The sequence below is a fragment of the Sebastes umbrosus genome, chromosome 13, assembly GCF_015220745.1.
Source record: "Sebastes umbrosus isolate fSebUmb1 chromosome 13, fSebUmb1.pri, whole genome shotgun sequence".
Lineage (NCBI taxonomy): Eukaryota > Metazoa > Chordata > Actinopteri > Perciformes > Sebastidae > Sebastes > Sebastes umbrosus.
Window position 1 is genome coordinate 25,068,867 of NC_051281.1, and position 21,135 is coordinate 25,090,001.

The following is a 21,135-nucleotide window of genomic DNA, read 5'->3' on the forward strand; positions in this document are numbered from 1 at the left end:
ATGTTAGACACCTGAAAAAATCAATATCAGTTTAAGTGTACTCTATGTTAAGAATATTTTCACTGCTTTACCTTGCCGTCAGACAGCCCTTTCTGAAGCCGTTATATCCATCTATCCATATTGTGTGTTTTATATCTTTTTTATGATGTCCTTGTTTTATGATCTTTTTATCTATGTAAAGTGTCTTGAGTTTTTTAGAAAAGCGCTATATAAATAAAATGTGTTATTATTATTATGCTTTCTTCAAGGCCTCCAGACTCCTATGAGAAAAAAAGTAATTTTACCTCACAGAACACAATAGGGAGTTGCTGGTCCACCGCTGCCGCAAACAAATTAACCGATCGAGGCAACGGTACACCAGCCACTCCCGTGTTCTGTGATGTAAAATTACTGTTTTTGTCAAAGGAGTCTGGTGGATTTGAAGAAAGCATTGATAGCGGATTTAATTCCCCGTCGGAAAGGGGTGTCTGACGGCGAGGTAAAGCCATGAACATATTCTAAATATAGTGTACACTTCAACAGATAGTTTTATTTTTTTAGGTGAGTCTTTCTTTTAGGTGTCTTAAATCTGTTTTGCTGTTGCCCCTGTCCACAGCAGTACATCGCTTTATTCCCGTGCTGGTACTCCTGTCTGCTTCTCCAAACTGGGGACGTGCTGCCCACCATCTACTGTAGGTAATACACTGATTATGGAGAAGTACCTCATACAACCACACGTCAAAACACCCAAACTATCCCTTTAACAAGAAACAAATTTCTGTTGCGTTCTCTCCATCATTGGCTAACAGTTAACAGGACAAAACAGCATGGTGACAATGTATACCAGTTAGCCAACAAATGATTCAAAACAATGCAGGTTATCTAAGGTGTGAACTTGCTAAACACCTTTTTAAAAAAATAGAATCTTTTTTGTCCTCCTTGTCGGGTTTTAATCAGCATAGCATACAAGTAGTAAACAGAATGGAATGATCTGAAGTTACATTCAGCAAAATGAGCTGCAGCCTTCAGCATAGTGCAAAGATGCTATGTACGCTTACACCGAGAACATACAGACTGGAATACGTCATACAGAGATTAATACACAGGCTGACACATCCCCACAAAACTAGCAAGTATGCGTATTTTCACATATTGCAATAAACATCACGCTACCATGACAAAAAAAACGGACGAGAAATTGTACCTTCTATTAATATATCTTCCACACTTATTTCATTTGAACAAAACAAATTATCATAACGTTATTGGTTTGTCTAGTTATAACAATTATTTATAAGGTAATTTGGTACAATTTGGTATATTGTCAAAACTAAACTGTAAAACATGTTGTGAGGAAAATATCCAATCACAGTTAACATTTTAAAAAAGTGATATGTAATAACATGAAATGTTTGTTATCATGAAATGAGCCAGTATTTCAAAGAATACTGTCCACATGGTCTTAATCAGCAGACGGAGTTTAAAGCAAATCAACTCCACTTGCTGAAAAAGATCTTGTGATACGACTGAAAGCTCCAGAACAGTTACTAAATGGACTTTGAGTTGAGATTGTGCTGCTCTTTTTTTTCCAAGAGTGCAACTATGTGACATTTAAATAGAAAAAGGTCTGACAAATGATTATGTGGACAAACAATCTACTATTGGGATCAAACTGAAGGAATGAACTTTGTGACCAAACACTTGGTCAAACATTTGAATACAATCAAGAATCACCACCGAGAGACCGACTCAAGTCTGAACCTGACACTGTAAAGTTCAGAAATTCAGACATTCGCGTGTCTAAAAGCAGCTCAACACCAGTGTAGGTATAAAAACAACGTAATAAGCTGTTGTGCTTCAGCCAAAACATACATTAAGTTAAATGAAAATCAGGGCAGAAATTAAAACAAGTCTGAAACAACATGAATCATTCATGTTTCTACTCCCGACAGCTCTGCAGCAACTCAAAGCTCGAGCCAGAATCAAATGTAAACGGTTACATTTAGCCTGAAGAATAAATAAGGAAGACCATTTTCATACGTGCATATTCCTGCTCAGGGCCACGGGGAGCAGCGTGGGAGGCTCCTGATCATTTTGCATTTAGCAGCAGAAAGTACAACACACCAGCAATCTGCCACATGCTCTAAAGCCTGAGCCCTTAAATCACAGAAAAAATGAGGTAAGACCAGCGAATAAGACAATCTGTATGCAAGAGCTCAATCTAAACCAAACTCAAAACTCCTGGATGACCCTGAAGTGGTTCTCGATGGTGGGGGGCTCGTCTTCAAAGTGCAGCTTCTTACTCGGACAGGCCCCGAACTCCTCCAGGGTCTTGATGAAGTGTCCGTGCTCGCGGCCCACCCAGGCCCGCATCGGGTCGCACACCTCGTACGGGGTGACGTGGGCGTGAATGGACACTCCGCTGGAAGCGAGCTCCTTCAGCACCTGCTTGTTGGTCACCCAGGTCTCGCTGCCTCCCGGGTGGCCGCCGTCCAGCCAGTACATGTCGGAGATGCTCTTGACGAAGTGCGACATCTGCGGGTCGGCGCGGGCCCCGGCCAGCTCGTACAGCATCTGGTTCAGCACCACGCAGCCTTTGCTGAAGCCCACCGGCGTCAGCGAGAACCCTGAGGGGATGCTGTCGCCGCCTCCTTGTGGCTGAAGGGGGTTTGGTAGGTTGGCTCTCTCCATGCCGTGGCTCAGCAGGGCCCTGCGATCAATCACAAGTGCTGTTCAGAGGATGGCACACTAACTGGAACACTGACAATGCAATCACCATTCAGTAAATACTCGTAATGTGTGGAAAACAAACCTGAGGTGGTGAAACGCTCCATAGTCAGGTGAGTAGTGCGAGTGCTCCGGCGCCCCGAACATGTTGCTCTCTACGAAGTTGTGGTAGCAGCTGAACTTGTGGAGATACATGCGGGAGGCTCTGACCACCCAAACGTGTCGGTCGGGGAAGCGTCGGCCCAGGGTGAGGGCGACCTGCTCCAGACTCCATGAGAGCCACTGGGCTCCTTCAGGCTGCAGGGCCATCTCCTCCTGGAAGTTCTGCATAAAACCACACAAACAGAGGTTCTTTAAAGCTGCAGTATACAACTTTTACACACTGGAACAACATGAAACATATGCTATACAGGACCGTAAACGTTAACGCGCTAATAACGCATTAACGCAAATGTGTTTTAAAGCCACTAATTTCTTTAACGCATTAACGCAATCAATCTTTCGGAGGTTATAGCGGACTCAGTTTTGATGCTAGAGTCAAGATACTGCTACCATATGGATCTAGAAAACCTGAGGAATCCATTGGTACCAACCATATACCAATGGATGTATGATGGTTAAATAATGCTCCAAACTTGCGCTACATTTTGGTGAGGAAAAACTGTCATATCAATTTTCAAAGGGGTCCCTTGACCTCTGACCTCAACATATGTGAATGTAAATGGGTTCTATGGGTACCAACGAGTCTCCCCTTTGCAGACATGCCCACTTTATGATAATCACATGCAGTTTGGGGCAAGACATAGTCAAGTCAACACACTGACACACTGACAGCTGTTGTTGCCTGTTGGGCTGCAGTTTGCCACGTCATGATTTGAGCATATTTTCTTATGCTAAATGCAGTACCTGTGAGGGTTTCTGGACAATATTTGTCAATGTTTTGTGTTGTTAATTGATTTCCAATAATAAATATATAGATACATTTGCATAAAGCAGCATATTTGTCCACTCCCATGTTGATAAGAGTATTAAATACTTGACAAATCTCCCTTTAAAGTACATTTTGAGCAGATAAAAAATTACTAATGTGTTAATTGCGATTAAATATTTAAACGATTGGCAGCTCTAATGATATATATACCCATTATCGCTCTGCATCTGTTGGTTTTAAGAGGATACAGGTTGGTACATCCCTATATCCAACAGTTTGCATAAAACTAGCTTTTAGTCAGTGTGTTCATGACGTGGAACATAAACTCATCTAGCTAAGGAGGAGTTGGCTTTTGCAGTGTTATTCAGCCTTTAAACGCTTAAAATTTAGAGGGAAGGATAGCAAAATCAATATCACAAAAAAGACTCTAAAAGTCAAAGATTTTTTATTTTTTGCAAAAAGTATTCATGTGTTTCTCTGAGCTTCAATCTGTGAGCCAAACAGAAAAATGTTCCCTACACCCTCTCCAGCCATGGTAAGAGGCTGACTAAAAACGTCAGCCACATCAGTCTCTCTGTGACACTCTTAATTAGTTCCATCAGCAGCATCTCCTCAGTCTGCTGTCAGACTGCGAGGGTCCTGAACACAATGACCTCATTCATTTTATTTACATGGAAACATCACGGTGACAGCATCCTGCGCATACGAACGTCTCCTGGCAAATACCGGCGCGCTGCGGTGGGAATATTAACACTTGCCTGGAAAGCTGCCTAATGAATTGCAAATGAGGACAATGAATAGATGGATTGGGCACTAGAAAAGCTTTAGTAAATGAGGGCAGCTCTTGAATTCTTTAAAGCAATTAGAAAAGGAAACAAATGGGTGATGTTTAATCGTCTTTTAGTCCTCTGTATTTTTTTTTTTACACTTGATTAGTAAGTGTCCCTTCCACTTACTAAAAAAAGAAACAAAAGGCCCCTGATGAGACAGTTTTACATAATCCGGCAGCTGCAGCAATTAGACGTTTGGCACAGGCTGGAGAGACACTACTGTGTCCTACCTATTCCCCCAAGCAGATTACTCACAACTGCACACATGTTCAGAAACACTCTCTCCTCTGGTCAGGTCTGCAGATTCAACACACACACACGCTAATGTCTCAGGGGAAAACTAAAAGGTGCACTAGTGCTCCCATGCAGAAAAAAACGTTTGCTTTAAGTTCTCTGCTTAAACTAATGCTTAAAAAGCATTAAAGGGACAGTGTGTAGGATTTAGCACCATCTAGTGGTGAGGTTAAAGATCGCAACCAACTTAGTACCCGTCCACTCACTCCTCCCTTCCAAGACTGTGGTAACCGCCGAGTGTAAAACGCCATTGTCTTCGCCATCCATACCATAATAACACTACTCTCGGAGCAGCGGAAGTCAGATGGCGGCTGGCGGTACCACGGTTTAGCACTCTGCGGCTCACTTTATCGCAGTTTCACAAGCTTGTCAGAGAACTACGGTGGCCTTCAGGTAATTTAAAAACGTGAAAGGCTCTCTTTACAATTTCAATTATTTTGTAATTCCTACACGTAAACTCTTTGCACAGTGGAATTCTGGGAATTGTAGTCTGGTCATTTTCAGCTCCCACTCAGGGAACAATGTTCAATTTTGTCAAATCACCCCGTGCTTCTTACACAAAGCTGATCCAACTCACAGCTAAAGGTGGCATATTTAAAAGGAAGAGCACCGTATCTTTGTAGTGCGATCTCCAATCAAGGATCATCACTGTACCTGTGCACAATATACTCTGCTTGATACCGTTTTGCTTGGTGCTGAAAAGTGCTTCTTTCAATTACATTTTGTGGCTTATCACTGAGCCCTGGGCAGTGTCTCCCATACAGTATAAATAAACTTAACTTGATATCAATGTAGCTAGGAGCAGCCAAGTGTGACGGGGTCAAATATCTGCCCTCATCTGTTGAAAACCTCTCTCAGACTTACTGATTTCAATCTCCTGTGTGATTTTTTGAGTGTGTGGTATTACAGTGCAACAGTTCACAATAATTTGTGCAGAATGAACTACATACTCTGCTACTTAAGTGGGAAAGAAATCTAACGCAAGCAAAACTAAGTGTGCTTCCCCCCATTCAGGTGATTCCTTTGGTTTAGTGAGTTGTTTTTATGAAGCAGTAAAACAAAAGGACTCACTCTGCTGATAACCTTTCCTGACACCCATGAGGTGTCACATGCTGTGAACAAGCTATAAAGATGCTATTACCACATGTCACATGGTGTTTAACATTCATATAAGTGATCCATGTGGCATTGACACAAATTGTATAGGCCCTTAAATTACTTTAAAACTAAATGCACAGACTCAAAATGGAAAATCGTAATACTATTTCATAATAATACAATAAGATACTCCATCGTTTTAGACTGTCTTTGTTAATATGGTCCAGGATTAAAAAGTTTAGTGGGTGTGATCCTTTCCATAACATCCCCTTTTATTTACCTGTCTGTGTTTATTGTGTGTGTCCGTGAATGGGGATTATCTATTCTATTATTATCTATTATCTATTAACACCCCTGTCACAGTAACAACTTTCAGTGATTAAAATCATGCAGTTAGGCCAGTCATCATCTTTCTGTGGATAAGCTGACATCAACAGACCCACATGTGTTATGGTTCACTCCCTCCATCACTCACCTGAATATCCCCGTGGAAGAACACAACATGCCTATTGCTGCCCTTCTCCTCTGGCTCTGTAGCAGTGTGGTCGTCTGCATCAGGATCAGGCCGGAGCAGCAGCAGGTCGTTGACTCGGCTCGGGTCGGATCCGGGCACCGCCAGCAGCTTCTGGAGCCTCTGCAGCGGGCTCCCGAAGCCTCCATCCCGGCTGGCTGCTGCGTGCAGCCCCGCCGCAGCTTCAGAGGTTGTCGTCGCTGCCACAGAGCTCATCGTTTTGGACACAGCAGCTAGTAGAAAGACAGCTTGAGTCGCTAGCATGGACTCTAAAATAAGAAAATGATGTGGCGTTTTCTCTTCTCAACGCAGTAACTCCCTGTTACTCCCTGTTACTCCCTGTTACTCCATGTTACTCCATGTTACTCCATGTTACTCCTCTCTGCTGCTGCTGCTGTCAGCTAGCTGTGAGTTAGCTGTCCCTGTTAGCAACTAGTGATGTGTATGTAGCGAACGAGCCGGTTCAAAGAGCCGACTCTTATAAGTGAACGATAAGAGCCGGCTCCTGTGCGAGAGTCGTTTTTTTTATTTTTATTTTAATTTTTTATTAATTCAAGGCAGAATGATAGGAAGATCTTCTCCGCGCCACGGGCACTCCATGCACTAATGGTACGTGTCCACAGGCTCTGTGCTTTCCACGCTCCCCATTCATTGTCTATGTAAGCATGCCGTGCAATGCATTCTGATAGCGTGGTGGCGCGATTCGAGAAACGGAGTGTCACGACGCCCGCTCCTCATTTGCATAAAGTTGAGGGCTAGTCTACTTTATGCAGATCACGGGCGTCCGATGCGACTCGCCGCCTCTCGAAACAAAATAAAGATAGATTCAGCAACTGCGTGGCTTATTTCTCGCCTCAAATGTTTTCAGAAACACATTTCGGTGAACTATTTTCGTGAAATAAGAGAAGAAAGTTTCCAAACGAGCCTCCATATTGTTTCCGGTTTGAAAGCTGGGAGCAGCAGCCCACGGCGGGAAAGCGTTCGTCCAATCAGGAGCCTAGTGCCTTGTGTCTAGGTCAGCCCAACAAGCGTCCATTGTTGGGAAGTGTCGCGTCCCCTCGCGATAAAAAACGCCCCTGTGGACACGTACCATGAATGTTGTGTTAATGACGTCCATGCGACCAATCAGGTGATGACAGACAAGGATCATACCATCAAGTAGGGAGGGGCAGGGGTGCGCGGTGCGCTGACGGTCTACAGGTACAGAGCAGGAGGGAGAGGAGGAGAGAAAGAGAGAGGAGTGCGGTGCGCGAATAGCAGACAAGATGAGTGACAGTCGGAAACGAAGCAGCATGTAAAGTTACGGCATTCTGGAAATTATAAGGTTTACTATAATTATATTGAATAATTTAAGATATATATTTGCACACATACTAATCATAGGTTAAAACAGCGCTAAATTTGGCTGAACTATAAAAGGCAGAAGTGGTAAAATGAAGAGCCGTTTGGGAGCCGAAAGAGCCGGCTCTTCTTGGTTAGCTGAGCCAAATGAACTGGCTCACTAAAAAGAGACGGAATTCCCATCACTAATGGCAACACAGCAGCACGATATCTGCAGCTAACGTTAAAACAAGCAGCCTGTATATGTGGCTATAGCCGAGATACTTCTCACTGCACTCTGCTATATCCGTCGTCTGTCTCTCATTGTAGCAGTTTCAAAATAAACTCATAGTATGTATTTAACTCTGACAGTTATGAGTCGTTTTGTCCACGAAGAGGCGCTGTTTATTATTCTACCTGCCTGCTGACCAGTAGCTCTTCTGCGCATGTCTGTTTCTCTGACTCCAGAGATAGGATGCTTTAGAGTGTGGCGAGATGATGCACTCCCATCTACTTCCGTTTTTGACGAGTCAGTCACTAACCCACTAAATACATACATACATACATACATACATACATACATACATACAGGGTCTAAAATTATTTTTTTTCCTCTCGTGCCACTGTGGCAGGTCACTGAACATTTCTACTAGCCACACAATTGTTTTGTCTGCCACTTCTGAAGTCTATGTAGAACGCTTTAGAATTCTAAACACTAGGACTGTGTATTGGCAAGAATCTGACGATAAGATACATATCACGATACAGGGGTTACGATGCAATATATTGCTACATATGGCAGTACTGTAAGCAAGACAATATATCGCAATTTTTTTTTTAAATCTAATTTTAGGAAAACTGTCATAGTATAAAAAACACATGGCCATATGCATAAAATCGTAATATAAAATAGTAGGATCTGCATTTGCATATCTTTGCAAATAAAATAAAGTATTGACTGAGTTAATCTTTGCATGTAAACTATTCATTAGATTTCAATACAGGGTTTTTGAGAATTGATAGATACAGTATCACAAAACATAATATTGCAATACTCTATATTTTTGTCCACCCCTAGTAAACACTGAGTCAGTGGTAACAGACAGTAGAAATATGGATCATGTAACCTTAATCCCTGACTATTTTTAATTTAGGAATTGCTTTTAAAAATAATATTTCTTAATATAAGGAATCTGCCATGGTGGCAGGTGGCCTGATATTTTGACCTGCCACAGCCAATATTTACCCTGTATTTGGCAGGTGGCAGGTGCTAATTTCATTTCCTGCATATATACATACACAGGCCTAGAATCACAGAATCAAAACAAAGATAAAAAACTAAACACGCACAAAAAGGAGAAGTTACATACTTGTGCAAAAACCGTTACAAGCTAAGACAGGGGTCAGCAACCTGCGACTCCGGAGCTACATGTGGCTCTTTAGCCCCTCTCTAGTGGCTCCCTGTGGATTTTTAAAAATGGAAATGAATAACTGTTTTTTGTTTACATTTTCATTTTTATCTATCATTGTTGTAGGTCTATGGACGACGGGAGAGGCAGAGTATTAGGGCCACATTGAGGAAGAAAAATAAATCTGATATTTAGAGAATAAAGTTGTAATATTACGAGAAAAAAAAGTTGTTGTATTATGAGAATAAAATCAGAAGTTTAAGAGAAAAAAGCCGTAATATTATGAAAATAAAGTCATAATGTCATAAAGTAGTAATTTTATGTGTTATTTTCTTTTTTTCTCGTAAAGTTATGATTTTATTCTCGTAATATTACAACTTTTTTTCTCGTCTTGTTATGACTTTATTCTCGGAATATTACTACTTTTTTTCTCCTAGAGTTATGAATTTTTTCTCGTAATATTATGACTTTATTCTGTAAATCTCAGATGTATTTCCCTCAATGTGTCCCTAATACTCTGTAGTATATTTCCTCTTTGGCCCTCACTGCATTAGATTTATATACTATATACTTAGATTATAAACTGTGTTACCTTCATCACAGCTCAAATGTTTTGCGGCTCCAGACAGATTTATTTCTTTTTTTTTTTTACCTAAAATGGCTCTTTTGATAGTAAAGGTTGCTGACCCCTGGGCTAAAACAACATTTTGCATCCTCCAGAAAAACCGAAGCTTTCCAGTAGGTTGGAAACAGGAGTGAACCATCTTGCACTGAACGCTCGTGTCTTTAGCTACACATGCTAAAGTCTACTCGTGTATGTATCATGCATCTGGACGTGCATCGATTGATTGACAGCTGCACTGAAGTTAGTGTGCGTACTACGTACAGAAATCAGTGAGTTGCGTATTTATCCCGTGATGCAACACCAGAGAATGCACTGCTGCACATGTCAATGCTGAGTGATCATTCAGTGTAACGCAAGTATGTCATATACTTTATATGGACCGATCTGTTTGGTAGAAATAGCCTACATAGTTATGACTTACAGCTTATGTAGCGAGTTAGGTTACTGCAGCTTGGACTTTGAACCTGTTCTGTAAATGTACAGACAGTCAGCACTGATATAGAGAAACACTACTCACTTTAATAATTTCCATAGTCTTTATAAACTATGAAACAGTTCAATTATTAAACTGTAGATTCAGTCCAGACACTAAAACATATTTCACAGATTGTACTCCTATATTTCCTGGAGATATTGTCATACTCTTTGATTTTTCTGGAGCTGTTCTTGTCATCATGTTCAACTTTTTTTTTTTTTTTTTAAAAAAGGCAAAAACAAATATTTTGTTACTTAATTGTTCCCCTAGTAAAGTACAGCTCCACAAACTGTCTGTAGGTGGCATCGTCATTATAAAAGGTGCATTTTAATTTGGAATGAACCAATAACACACAAATAGACAAAATAATAACATTATTAACACAAATGCTCATAGTGACATATTTAAAGGTGCAGGTGCATCAAAAAATGTAAAGCTGCAGTAGGTAAAATTGGAGCAAATATGATTTAAAAAGTTATTTTTATAAAACGGTCACTATATCCTGACAGTAGTACATGAGACAGGTATCTGAAAAAAAAGTCATGTCCCTCTGTGTCCTCCGGTGCTCCTAATGGCATCTGCAGGATTTCACAGACCGGAGGAAAACAACCAATCGCAGCCGAGCTGGAACCTTGCCGACTCTGAGCAGCTGTCAATCACTCACAAACTCTGATCAAACGGTCAGACTAGGCAGCGCTGATCAAATATTAATCAGTATTCTGTAACTGTAATGCTTATTTTTCGCCTCAAATGTTTTCAGAAACATCTTGTAGTGCACGGTTTAGCTGTAAAATGAGAAAGTTTGTGACCCGGCAGTCATGTTGAGATCTGTTGGGGAAATACCAAGCACCGCCCACCAGCCGGAGCACAGTTTCTCATTTTACAGCTAAACAGTACACTACAAGATGTTTCTGAAAACATTTAAGGAGAGAAATAGACATTACAGTAACAGAATCTTGATTCATATTTGATCAGCGCTGACTAGTTTGAACGTTTGGTCGGAGTTCGCAAGTGACTGACCTCCGTTGAATGAACAGCCAATAGGAACGCTCTCTCTCTCTGAAATGACCTTTGATTGGCCAAAGTCTCCCGTCACGGGCTAGATGTTTTAAAGCCTGAAAACAGAGCCATGAGGAGGTGCACAAGTCGAGTTTCTCTCAGAACACTTGAATTACAATATGCTGAAAGGTTAGCATGGAATCTTTGCCCAATGATACCAAAACATTCTTCCTACTGCAGGTTTAAAGGGAAAACATATTTGCACTTGAAAGTGAGCCTATGTAGTTTTGTTGATCAGCAGCCACGATGGCCACAAATGACAATTATAGGATAATGGTAAATGCTAAAATTATAACTAGTAGAGAGATTTATTATCAGCAAAATGACTATCTAGCAATATCTATCTTAGGTTTGCTAACAGTAGCTACCATAAGCTACTGAAGCCAGAACAAGTAAGGCTCTCGAAGCAAAACCTGTTAGTGTGTTGTTTATGAATTCACCTTTTCATTTAAAAAAATGATGTACTTTAACATCTGTTGTCATTAAGAAACTCATTATCTTGGCTTCGTTTCCGTCCGGGTACATTTGGATGTGAGTGGAATATTGTATTGTGACTGGCTGTTTCTCAGCTTTTGGTTCATCTTTAGTCTGATCAGTGCACTTCACACTTCAATCGTGCTCTTTCAGTAGCAGCTGTGGCAGAAACATGGCCTCAGGTTCCTGGGGCAGAAGACTGGTGGCTTGTCTCCTCAACGTTTCCGAGGCTCGCAGGAAAGACCTGGTGGAGACTGTGGCCAAGGCAGCCTTATACAACACTGAAGGCAAGTGCCATTTTAGTTTGTATCAAGCCTTGAATTAAATGATGTCTGGGGATAATTGGTACCAAAAACAGTTGCCTTGCTGAGAAAGAATAATTCAACCGTTTATTCTCAAGCTATGTTACAACCCAAAGGAGGCTAAAACCAATGATAAGACAGCGAACATCAGCTTGGAAGCAAGTCTTCCTTATCATACTATTCTTAATTTTAACATTATTGAATTTACTTACTCACACCACCCCACCTAATGCTGCTAGACATGGTTTCTTGTTTTGTGATGTAGCAACAAACCCTCCGTAGTTGGGATGCACCGATACCGATAACGGATCGGATATTGGGCTGATACTGACTTAAACAGTTGGATCGGGTATTGATGACAATGGGGCCAATCTATTCAATTCACTTCTATGTTTATATACTATTTACTATATACATTAAACTGGAATTTTAATTCCTGTTTAAGTTTTGACCAATTTGTTGCTGCATTAAAACTAGTTGTTAAGGTTTTAACAGGTTCCTGATAATTTTGAAAACTAAGTTGCTGGTGTAGGTAATTATAAATAACAATTCATTAAATGTATATCTATGTATTTATATGTTACTTTTTGTTTTACAAAGTTAAGAAAGCAAAGTTAAAGTTGAGCCTGATTTTACCTTACACATAAAAGAATGATCCCAGTCACTTCCACACAATGAGACATACAGCTTATTAAAGCTGCAGTGGGTAGAATTGGAGCAAATATGATTTAAAAAAAGTTATTTTTATAAAACGGAATTAAATAATTATGGAATTTTTTGCCCAATGATGCCAAGAACTTGTTGCCCACTGAAGCTTTAATTAAACACTGGTATCGGATCGGTACTCGGTATTGGCTGATACCCAAAGCTATGTATACCCAGATATATAGGTATCGGGACTGAAAAAGTCGAGCGGTGCATCCCTACTCCGTAGCAGTGAACTGAGGAGACCCAGGCACCTTACCTAAAAACATCCTTAAAACATCATTTGAACTTGGCCAACGTTTTCTACAATTCTATATCAGGTGTTAGACGAGAGGGGACCGCAGTGCTGAACATCTTCAATGACCATGACTATAACCGTTCTGTCATCACCATTGTGGCCAGTATCGACTCTATCAGTAAGTATAGAACCTTTACGTTTGTGGTGAAATAACATGGTTTTACATCTTCCTACTCCTGAGGGAGGAATAGAATCAGTACTCCTACAGCTGGGATTCAGTCTCTGCCCCCTGCTCTCCAATCCTCTGAGAGGGGGGGTAAAATCCTTTAATAAGCTTTGTCAGGGATTTAAACACAAAAAATTCAGGATGAACATTTTTCTGGCAAAGATCACAGTGAAAAGTTTATCTTCTTCAATGCTTATCCCGAACACGACCTTCTGACAATGCAGACAAAGCTGTCGAGGGTTTACAGCTGTTTGTCCTACGCTCACTCCTAAAGACAAATAAATCAGCTTCATTCAACACAACCTCTTTTTGTATCATATTGAATTCAGTTTTCTGCAGAGGAACACACACACACAGCTTTAAACTTAAAAAATGCCTGCTTTACATGAACAGTTTAATGTGATTATTTTGTTGTCCTCCAGGAGAGGCGGTTCTGTCTGCATGCGAGAAAGCCTGTGGGCTGATCGACATGCGCGCTCACAAGGGAGTCCACCCATGTATGGGTGCCGTCGACCTCATACCCATCTACCCCCTGGGGGAGGAGGTGGGAGTGGAGGACTGTGCTAAAGAGGCTCGGGGTGAGATGCCATTTGTGCATGCATGTGTGTGGGAGTGCACTTAAATATATGTCCCTGTTGTTTGAGTTGTCAGTTGTTGTCCTCCTATATTGTATCTGTTCATTAGCTTTCAATGCACTCATGCACTGCACCCCATTTGAAAGCAGTCAAATACTAACGTCTTATTCAGTGTTCGTTTGTACTCGCGTTGCAAAAAAGATGGCGACAGCCAAAATGCCGGACTCGAGACTACAAATCAGGAGTCCACAAACCAATGGGTGATGTTACAGTCTATGCATTGAGCCCAAAAAGACTTTTTCCCATAGACTTACATTGGGAAAGAGACGTCTGTAACACAGCAGATCATTTTTTTAGGTAAATGAACTTCCCAGTACACTTGAACAGCCCTTATTTGAATCATCAGCTACTAAAAGTTGTAAAATGCACTCATAGCCCAATCCAGAGTTATTTTTCCTTCCTCCGTTCATGTGAATTTTGCCCCAGACTGAGACCGGACCGAGGGCTGGGAGGCGGAGTTAAATGAAATGCTACTGCGCCTGTGCCAAAAGGATGCGGAATCGCCGGATGATCCGGGTAATTTTATACTCGGAAGTCAAGTTTTTTTGCTTCATGCGCCACTGAGCAACTTTCATAGGAATGAACGGGGGCCCGCCTCCAACGCTGTATCCAGTTCTCTTAATACATCCATGGACAGTACCCGACAGTAGCATCCATGTTGCTGTTGCCTAGCAGCGGTGTTCTCACGACTTAACAACTTGAACGCCGAGCACACACGACTTCACATGTTGTAACCACAAGCTCACAAATTCTATTTGAAGGCAGTGATAACTTGGGTGTCTTGTTATGTGTGACTCAAATAGAATAAACATCCAGTGTGTGCACACAGAGATGGCACATGTGTTATATGTGACTTGAAACTGCAATTTCTGCTCTGCAGTAGGCAGCTCTGATTTACATTTAACTCTTTATTTTTTGGCCTCTATTTTTAGTATGTGAAGCCACAGTAATTTAGAAAGTATCTGCCAGTACCTGACATACTGTATATGTGTTTGTACTGTGATGAGTTCTGTAGGAATGTGTCTAGTGGCTGGTGATGTGACATCTTTAGCTTCCTGTTGATTAGTTTCACAGTTGCCAGCTGACTTAGCAGGCATGTGTGTTGCCGATAATAAGCTGTAACCCAGCATGTGTGCCTGCATGCCCGATGTGTGCACTCTGTATGCTAATCTGTGTGGTGTGATTGCAAGAATAATTATTCACTAACAAGCACTGTATTTATGCGTGCGCGTAATGAGCAGTCCATGTGTCCATATATCTCCCTCCGTCTGAATTAACACCCCCTCAGGTGTGTTTTGTCTGCCACGCTCTCGTTGCTCTCGTGTTTTCCCACGTTGTGTGCATGTGATGACGTGCGCTCCATTTGCTGGTTAACTTGACATGTCTGTGTTCTTGTTTGGGCACAGCTGTGGCTCAGGGACTCACAGAGCGGGTCCAGGGCACCAGTGCTTTCCTGTTTGGCTGGGCAGACTCCCCCCTTCAGCGGGGGCTGGCGCAGAGGAGGAAAGAGATGGGCTGGTTCAAGAAGACGACGGACATGCAGGCAATCAGGCCCGACATGGGGCCGCAGCCACAGCAACGATTCGGTCTCACAGGTGAGCCGGATCTGGCAGAAGCTAAATTTGATATGCCGGACATGGTTCTGTAGGTAAATGTTTGAGCCTGTAAGGAAGGTTACAATGTCTCTTCGCCAGGATTATACAACGCAGGTGACTTTGTCTCTTTATTTACAAAACTATGTTTGTTACATCCCGACCACAGGCCACCTCTCTCCTCTTCGCTGACCTTTTAAAGGTCAAATCTGAACTGGAACATTTAAAAAAATGCTGCACCTTTCAATGATAGGTTCCTACAATACAATACTCACATGGCACATATACGTTGAAAAAGTTCTTGGTCGCTCTGATCGAAGAGTATAGAAGCAAAGAGGTGAAACTCTGGTGCTTTTTTGACAATAGCCGCTAGATGGCGCTGGACTGAAAACGCGTCCATAGCCATTGATGTATAAAGAAACTTTTGTAAATCAGAGGATCATTTTTTTCGAGGTAAATCAGCTTCCTAATACGAACACTTCATTTAGCCCTCATTTAAATCATTATATCTTACAGGATGTAAAATGCACTATTAGCTGAATCAGACCCATGGGACTGCACCGCCCTGCACGCTCATGCTTTAATTCATCACTTTTATTATCTTCTAATACACCCATGGGCTGTATGCTGTAAGCCTGTATCGTGATGAATGTATTAACGTCTCTGTTCCCAAACAACCGGCTATCGGCCAGTAGCTAGTAGTGCTAGTAGCGTGACTTAAACATAATTTAATGTAGTTTTGGGGTATTTACTAACACGCAGGGCAAAAGCACAGGACACAACCTCTTATACATCCACGGTCGGTGGTTTATTGGACATCCAAATTGGAGGTCAATGACATGAAAAAGTTTGAGATTGCTCTCAAAATCTGTGTGCTGGATTTTTCAAACTTCCACTTATGTCCATCGCTCACTTTATGCTCCTCTGGGAAGCAGCCGGGCAAAAAAGTTTAATAAATAAGTAAGTAAATAGTTATAATAGTATACATATTTATAATGTTTTTATTGTTCAACACAGACCATTTTGGTAGAGACATTAAATATGACAATAGAATAGAAATAATTTAGTTTTACTTTTGTACGGCACTTTGTAGGCGGATGTTTTACTCGTGTACGTTAGTTGTTTTTCAGTCCAAAATGGCGGAGGCGCAGTTCTGCTGTTGGGTGCTGACGATGCAATGGAACGAACAATTGACTTTGACTTCTTAGCAGATATACATTCTTTGACAGTATGTCAACAGGAAAAGCGAATCTGCTATTACTGTAACTCCTCATCAAGGTTGTGTAAAACTTGAAACCATCCACACACAGATTTCCAGGAAACAGTATAACTGCATAGCAACAGTAACAGTATAGCTTAGAGTTGACGTATTATGTCGTTATTATGCTAACAAGGTTATTTAAACTGTAACTCTAATGGTCAAGTAAATCAGCATCGAAATGTAATAAGTGAAATGCAAAACCATGGGGACCAAGTCTGGGGAGAAATGCATTCTAAAGTTCAGCTGAAGCTAATGTGAGGCTCCAGAAGTCTGAGTTATCCAAATGAAAAGGGTATTATCCAAAATTACAGTTTTTATTACTGCAGACTGTTTCCTTGCTGAGCTGCGGTTGAGAGACATGTCCTGATCCACATTAGCCTCAGCTGAACTTTTGCAGATATTGTCCTCCAATATTATACCGTGCAGTCACACTAGCACACTGGGGAGGGGTCACTTCACGGCCATTATGGACACGAGGATTGATCACATTATTATTAAAAACAGCTGCTGGTGTGACCTGCCTTCTGTTATCTATGTCCATTCTCTTATTCAGTGCCGTAAACTTCTTATTCTTACGAAAAGCTCGGCAATCATTGCTAATGTGGTGTCATCTGAAGATATTTCTAGTGCAACTTCAAAGGTGTTTGATAGACAGTTTTTTGTTTATCTTCTTCAGACATTAACTGTGTCAGTCCCTCAGAGCAAGAGCGTCTTTCTAGACCTGCTGTTTTCAATTGTTTTCCAATGGGTTGACAGGGAGAAATCAGTTGTATGAGAGGCAGAAAATACCAATTTGTCCACCGACTGATGCCTCAGTAGACCGTTACGCAATGGAGCAACAACACGTTGCATTTTGATGCAAGATTGAAACTTTTCCTTCACTAGAGGTCTTTGTCCCTTCCTTTTACAATCACTAATTCCTCTGCTATTGTTTTCTGCAATAGCTGAAGCTGAATATATAATCATGTTGATGTTGAAAGTAATCCTGGTAAATGCAGGACAGCACTTACTCAAGGAAAAGCAGAAGAGACGAGTTAAGGTGTGAAAGTGTTCTCTTAATTCTGATTTCGGCTAATGTACTGCAGGTGTTGGGGCTGGTCCGTACGTCATGAACTGCAATGTCACTATCGACACCCAGGACTCGGCCATGGGACGCAGCATCGCCACGGCCATCAGGGAGTCGACCCCGGGCGGGCTGCCTGGGGTGCAGGTGCTGGCCTTGCCACACGAGGGCGCTGTTGAAATCGCCTGTAATGTTGAAAGTGTGAAGGGGAGCCCAGCCGGTCACATGACTGCAGGTGAACCGTGGCCTTGTTTCAGCATCGGCGGCCAGCCGTACTGTCACGCTCCGGCTTCCCTCATCACGGCGAGGGTCGCAGAGCTGGCAGGGAGGCAGGGGGTTGGCGTGAAGGGCACCGCGCTGGTGGGGTTTACCCCCCGCGAGTGCAGGGGCCTGGCAGAGTTAGCACTGTCTCAAGGGATTGCTGAGTTCTGGAAAGAGCAGCACAGGATCCGTATGTGAAAATAAACCCTTGCCGAAACCAGTAAAACCTCATGTAAAAATATCTTGTCTTTGTTTGATGTCACTTTAATTACCATGAGAACTGACTGTTTGTTAAAGCTGCAGTTGTTGTCGTAAATGTCCACTAATTTCTTTAACGCATTAACGCAATCAATCTTTCGGACGTTGTAGCGGGCTCAGTTTTAAAGCTAGAGTGAAGATACTGGTATCATATGAAACTAGAAAACCTAAGGAATCCATTGGTACCAACAAACCATGTCAGACTAGAGAAGGTTAACTTGCGCTACATTTTGTTGAGGAAAAACTGTCATGGCCATTTTCAAAGGGGGTCCCTTGACCTTTGACCTCAAGATATGTGAATGAAAATGGGTTCTATGGGTACCCATGAGTCTCCCCTTTACAGACATGCCCACTTTATGATAATCACATGCAGTTTGGGTCAAGTCATAGTCAAGTCAGCACACTGACACACTGACAGCTGTTGTTGCCTCATCAGGCAACAACAGCTGAAGCCCATCGGCTTCAGTTTGCCATGTTATGATTTGAGCATATTTTTTATGCTAAATGCAGTACCTGTGAGGGTTTCTGGACAATATTTGTCATTGTTTTGTGTTTTTAATTGATTTCCAATAATAAATATATACATACATTTACATAAAGCAGCATATTTGCCCACTCCCATGTTGATTAGAGTATTAAATACTTGACAAATCTCCCTTTAAGGTACATTTTGAACAGATAAAAAATGTGCGATTAATCGTGATTAAATATTTGAATAGATTGACAGCACTACTGCTAATGTTAGCCTAAACTCTAATATAGGAGCATCTTGGCTCCAACACAGTGAATGTCCTCAACAGGGACTGATTTAACCTGCAATCTCACACAATAGGGCAGTATGCTCTCTGGCTTTGGAGGTAAGCTTACTACTGAAGCTAGTTTGCCGGGGATGCTAACGTTTGCAGCTTACCTTAATGTGGGCAAACACAACGTTGAACCCATTCCTCACAATTTTGCCTTTGTATTATTTTGACTTTGGAATGGAAAATAAATAAAACAGCATTCTCTAAAGACCAAACTGACTCTTACTAGCCTACAGCTCCATGCACACTGCTTCAGCATGTAGAGAAATCCAAAGCAAACTGTCAATTTAAATGTTTCCTTTGATTGTTTACAGCAGTTTATACTGGAACCATTGACCTGTTTACTTGTTCAGTGCATTTTACTTAATTTGCTCATAGATTCATGTTTCCTGACATCTGATAGCATCAATTATGATCACTAATGACTGCATTTAAAGAGATTTCATTTCATTTTTTATGAGCAATTGTGTTTAGAAATAAATCAATTAAATATGTATATCCTGGTATTATGTTCATGAGTTAAACTGGGGCAAATATTTCCACATCCTCTATGACACACCTGTCTGCTCAGTGCCTTTACTAATCCGACACATGCTGTAAAAAAGATTTGGGTTTTTATTTCAGAATTCTTTCTCAACCCAACCAAGACCAAAAACCATAAATCCCAGCATATATCATCATCCTCCAGAGTGGAATTTGAATTTTCTTAACCATGTGTGTCATTTCCTGTTTGGAGCAAATGGGACACTTGTGTTTACTGATGAGTCTCTGCTGATGACTCTTTTCCCATCGTTTCCCACCGTCAGTCGTTACCATGCATGACTCTGTGGGAGAGTCACCATCTGTGTGTGTGTGAAACGGCTATTTTTATCACAAGTCATGGACCGAATCTTCTAGAAACATCCAGCGCTTTTGGCAGCATGTTAACGTTGCAAACTTACCAATTTGTGCAACCCAGTTTGGAAATGTTTACCATTTAGTTAAGCATCTTGTATATTCTATACACAGTGTAAGCCTGTGATGCACATGATTAACTATTTAATAACATGGAGGCGAATTTGGCCAGAGGACAGGTCAGGAATTAACTGGGGCGAGATGATTCCACTCATTTTCTTACATAAGGCCAGTATAATGCATTGAATAGCAGCACATTCAAGGAGGTATGGATTTTAGTCATTAATAATAACCTGGGCTATATGGATGTGGCGCACAAAAGCTGGGTCAGCTTTAAAAGCGAGAACATGCTAATTTGAAGCCATATGTGCAGGACATTAGTGATTCCAGAGCCAATAACTGCCGGTAATCTACATGCAGAGAGTGGGTGCTATAATCTGTTAAGCTTCACGCTAACGGAGGTAGCATGATTCACAAAATCTTCCAGTCAGATTGGTATGCTTTGGCGTCAATGCTTGAATTGACTGTTGTTTCATTATGTTGTGTAATTTTTTTTGCATTTGAAGTTACGTAAAGTTGCCCACTGAGGCAGAAGCTGTGCAGTTTTCATCAGTGTGTGCGCGCTTTCTTTGGTTAAGCTCTCTTACTGCGTGAACATTCGCCTCTTTGTGTGTCATCCAGCTGAGGCTCTTTAGTCACACAAGCAACGCAGCCATGCAGCTTCATTTCATGCGAGCATACACAACTCTCCCCCTCCCTCTGTCTCACACACACACACACACACACACACACACACACACACACACACCTCCTTCCTCTCTCCTCTCTGCTGTCTTCCTCTCTCTTCAGCATCTAGACACACATGCATTTACTCTATGGATGACACGCACACACACACACACACACATACACTCAGCCTGCCAGGCTTGGGAGCATCAAGGCCTAATCTAGGTCACAGCATAAGCCCAGAGGTATCCTAGTCTCCACAAACACACACACTTGTATGCACATGCGTTTTTTTTTTTTGTTTGTTTTTAATTTGCTTGCAAAATCACGTCTTAAAGGTATATAATCCGTTTTGACTCGGCTAATTTTCCCAGTGAAAAGCGTTTGATTTTCAGTGTGACAACAGCTCACTTCCCAGGAAAAAGAAGACTATATATAA

General features: G+C 41.6%; 2 protein-coding genes across 5 annotated transcripts; one reads left to right on the plus strand and one right to left on the minus strand.

Moving 5' to 3' along the window:
• Positions 1 to 905: 905 nt before the first annotated feature.
• On the minus strand, positions 906 to 6,910 carry c13h2orf69 (chromosome 13 C2orf69 homolog). The gene is made up of 3 exons (XM_037790764.1): positions 6,335 to 6,910; positions 2,792 to 3,030; positions 906 to 2,689 (listed from the first exon to the last, which is right to left on the minus strand). The coding sequence occupies exons 1-3, from the start codon at positions 6,632 to 6,634 to the stop codon at positions 2,212 to 2,214; spliced, it is 1,017 nt and encodes a 338-aa protein (XP_037646692.1). The 5' UTR covers positions 6,635 to 6,910; the 3' UTR covers positions 906 to 2,211.
• A 2,936-nt stretch (positions 6,911 to 9,846) lies between these two features.
• Positions 9,847 to 18,246, plus strand: ftcdnl1 (formiminotransferase cyclodeaminase N-terminal like 1). Of its 4 annotated transcripts, none has more exons than XM_037789910.1 (6): positions 9,847 to 10,080; positions 11,889 to 12,019; positions 13,060 to 13,155; positions 13,626 to 13,781; positions 15,245 to 15,433; positions 17,777 to 18,246. In XM_037789910.1, the coding sequence occupies exons 2-6, from the start codon at positions 11,905 to 11,907 to the stop codon at positions 18,211 to 18,213; spliced, it is 993 nt and encodes a 330-aa protein (XP_037645838.1). In that variant the 5' UTR covers positions 9,847 to 10,080; positions 11,889 to 11,904; the 3' UTR covers positions 18,214 to 18,246. The 4 variants fall into 4 exon arrangements, with proteins under 4 accessions (XP_037645838.1, XP_037645837.1, XP_037645835.1 ...); XM_037789909.1 differs by having other exon boundaries at positions 9,850 to 10,080; positions 11,886 to 12,019; XM_037789907.1 differs by having other exon boundaries at positions 9,854 to 9,993; positions 11,886 to 12,019.
• The last annotated feature ends 2,889 nt before the right edge of the window (positions 18,247 to 21,135 follow it).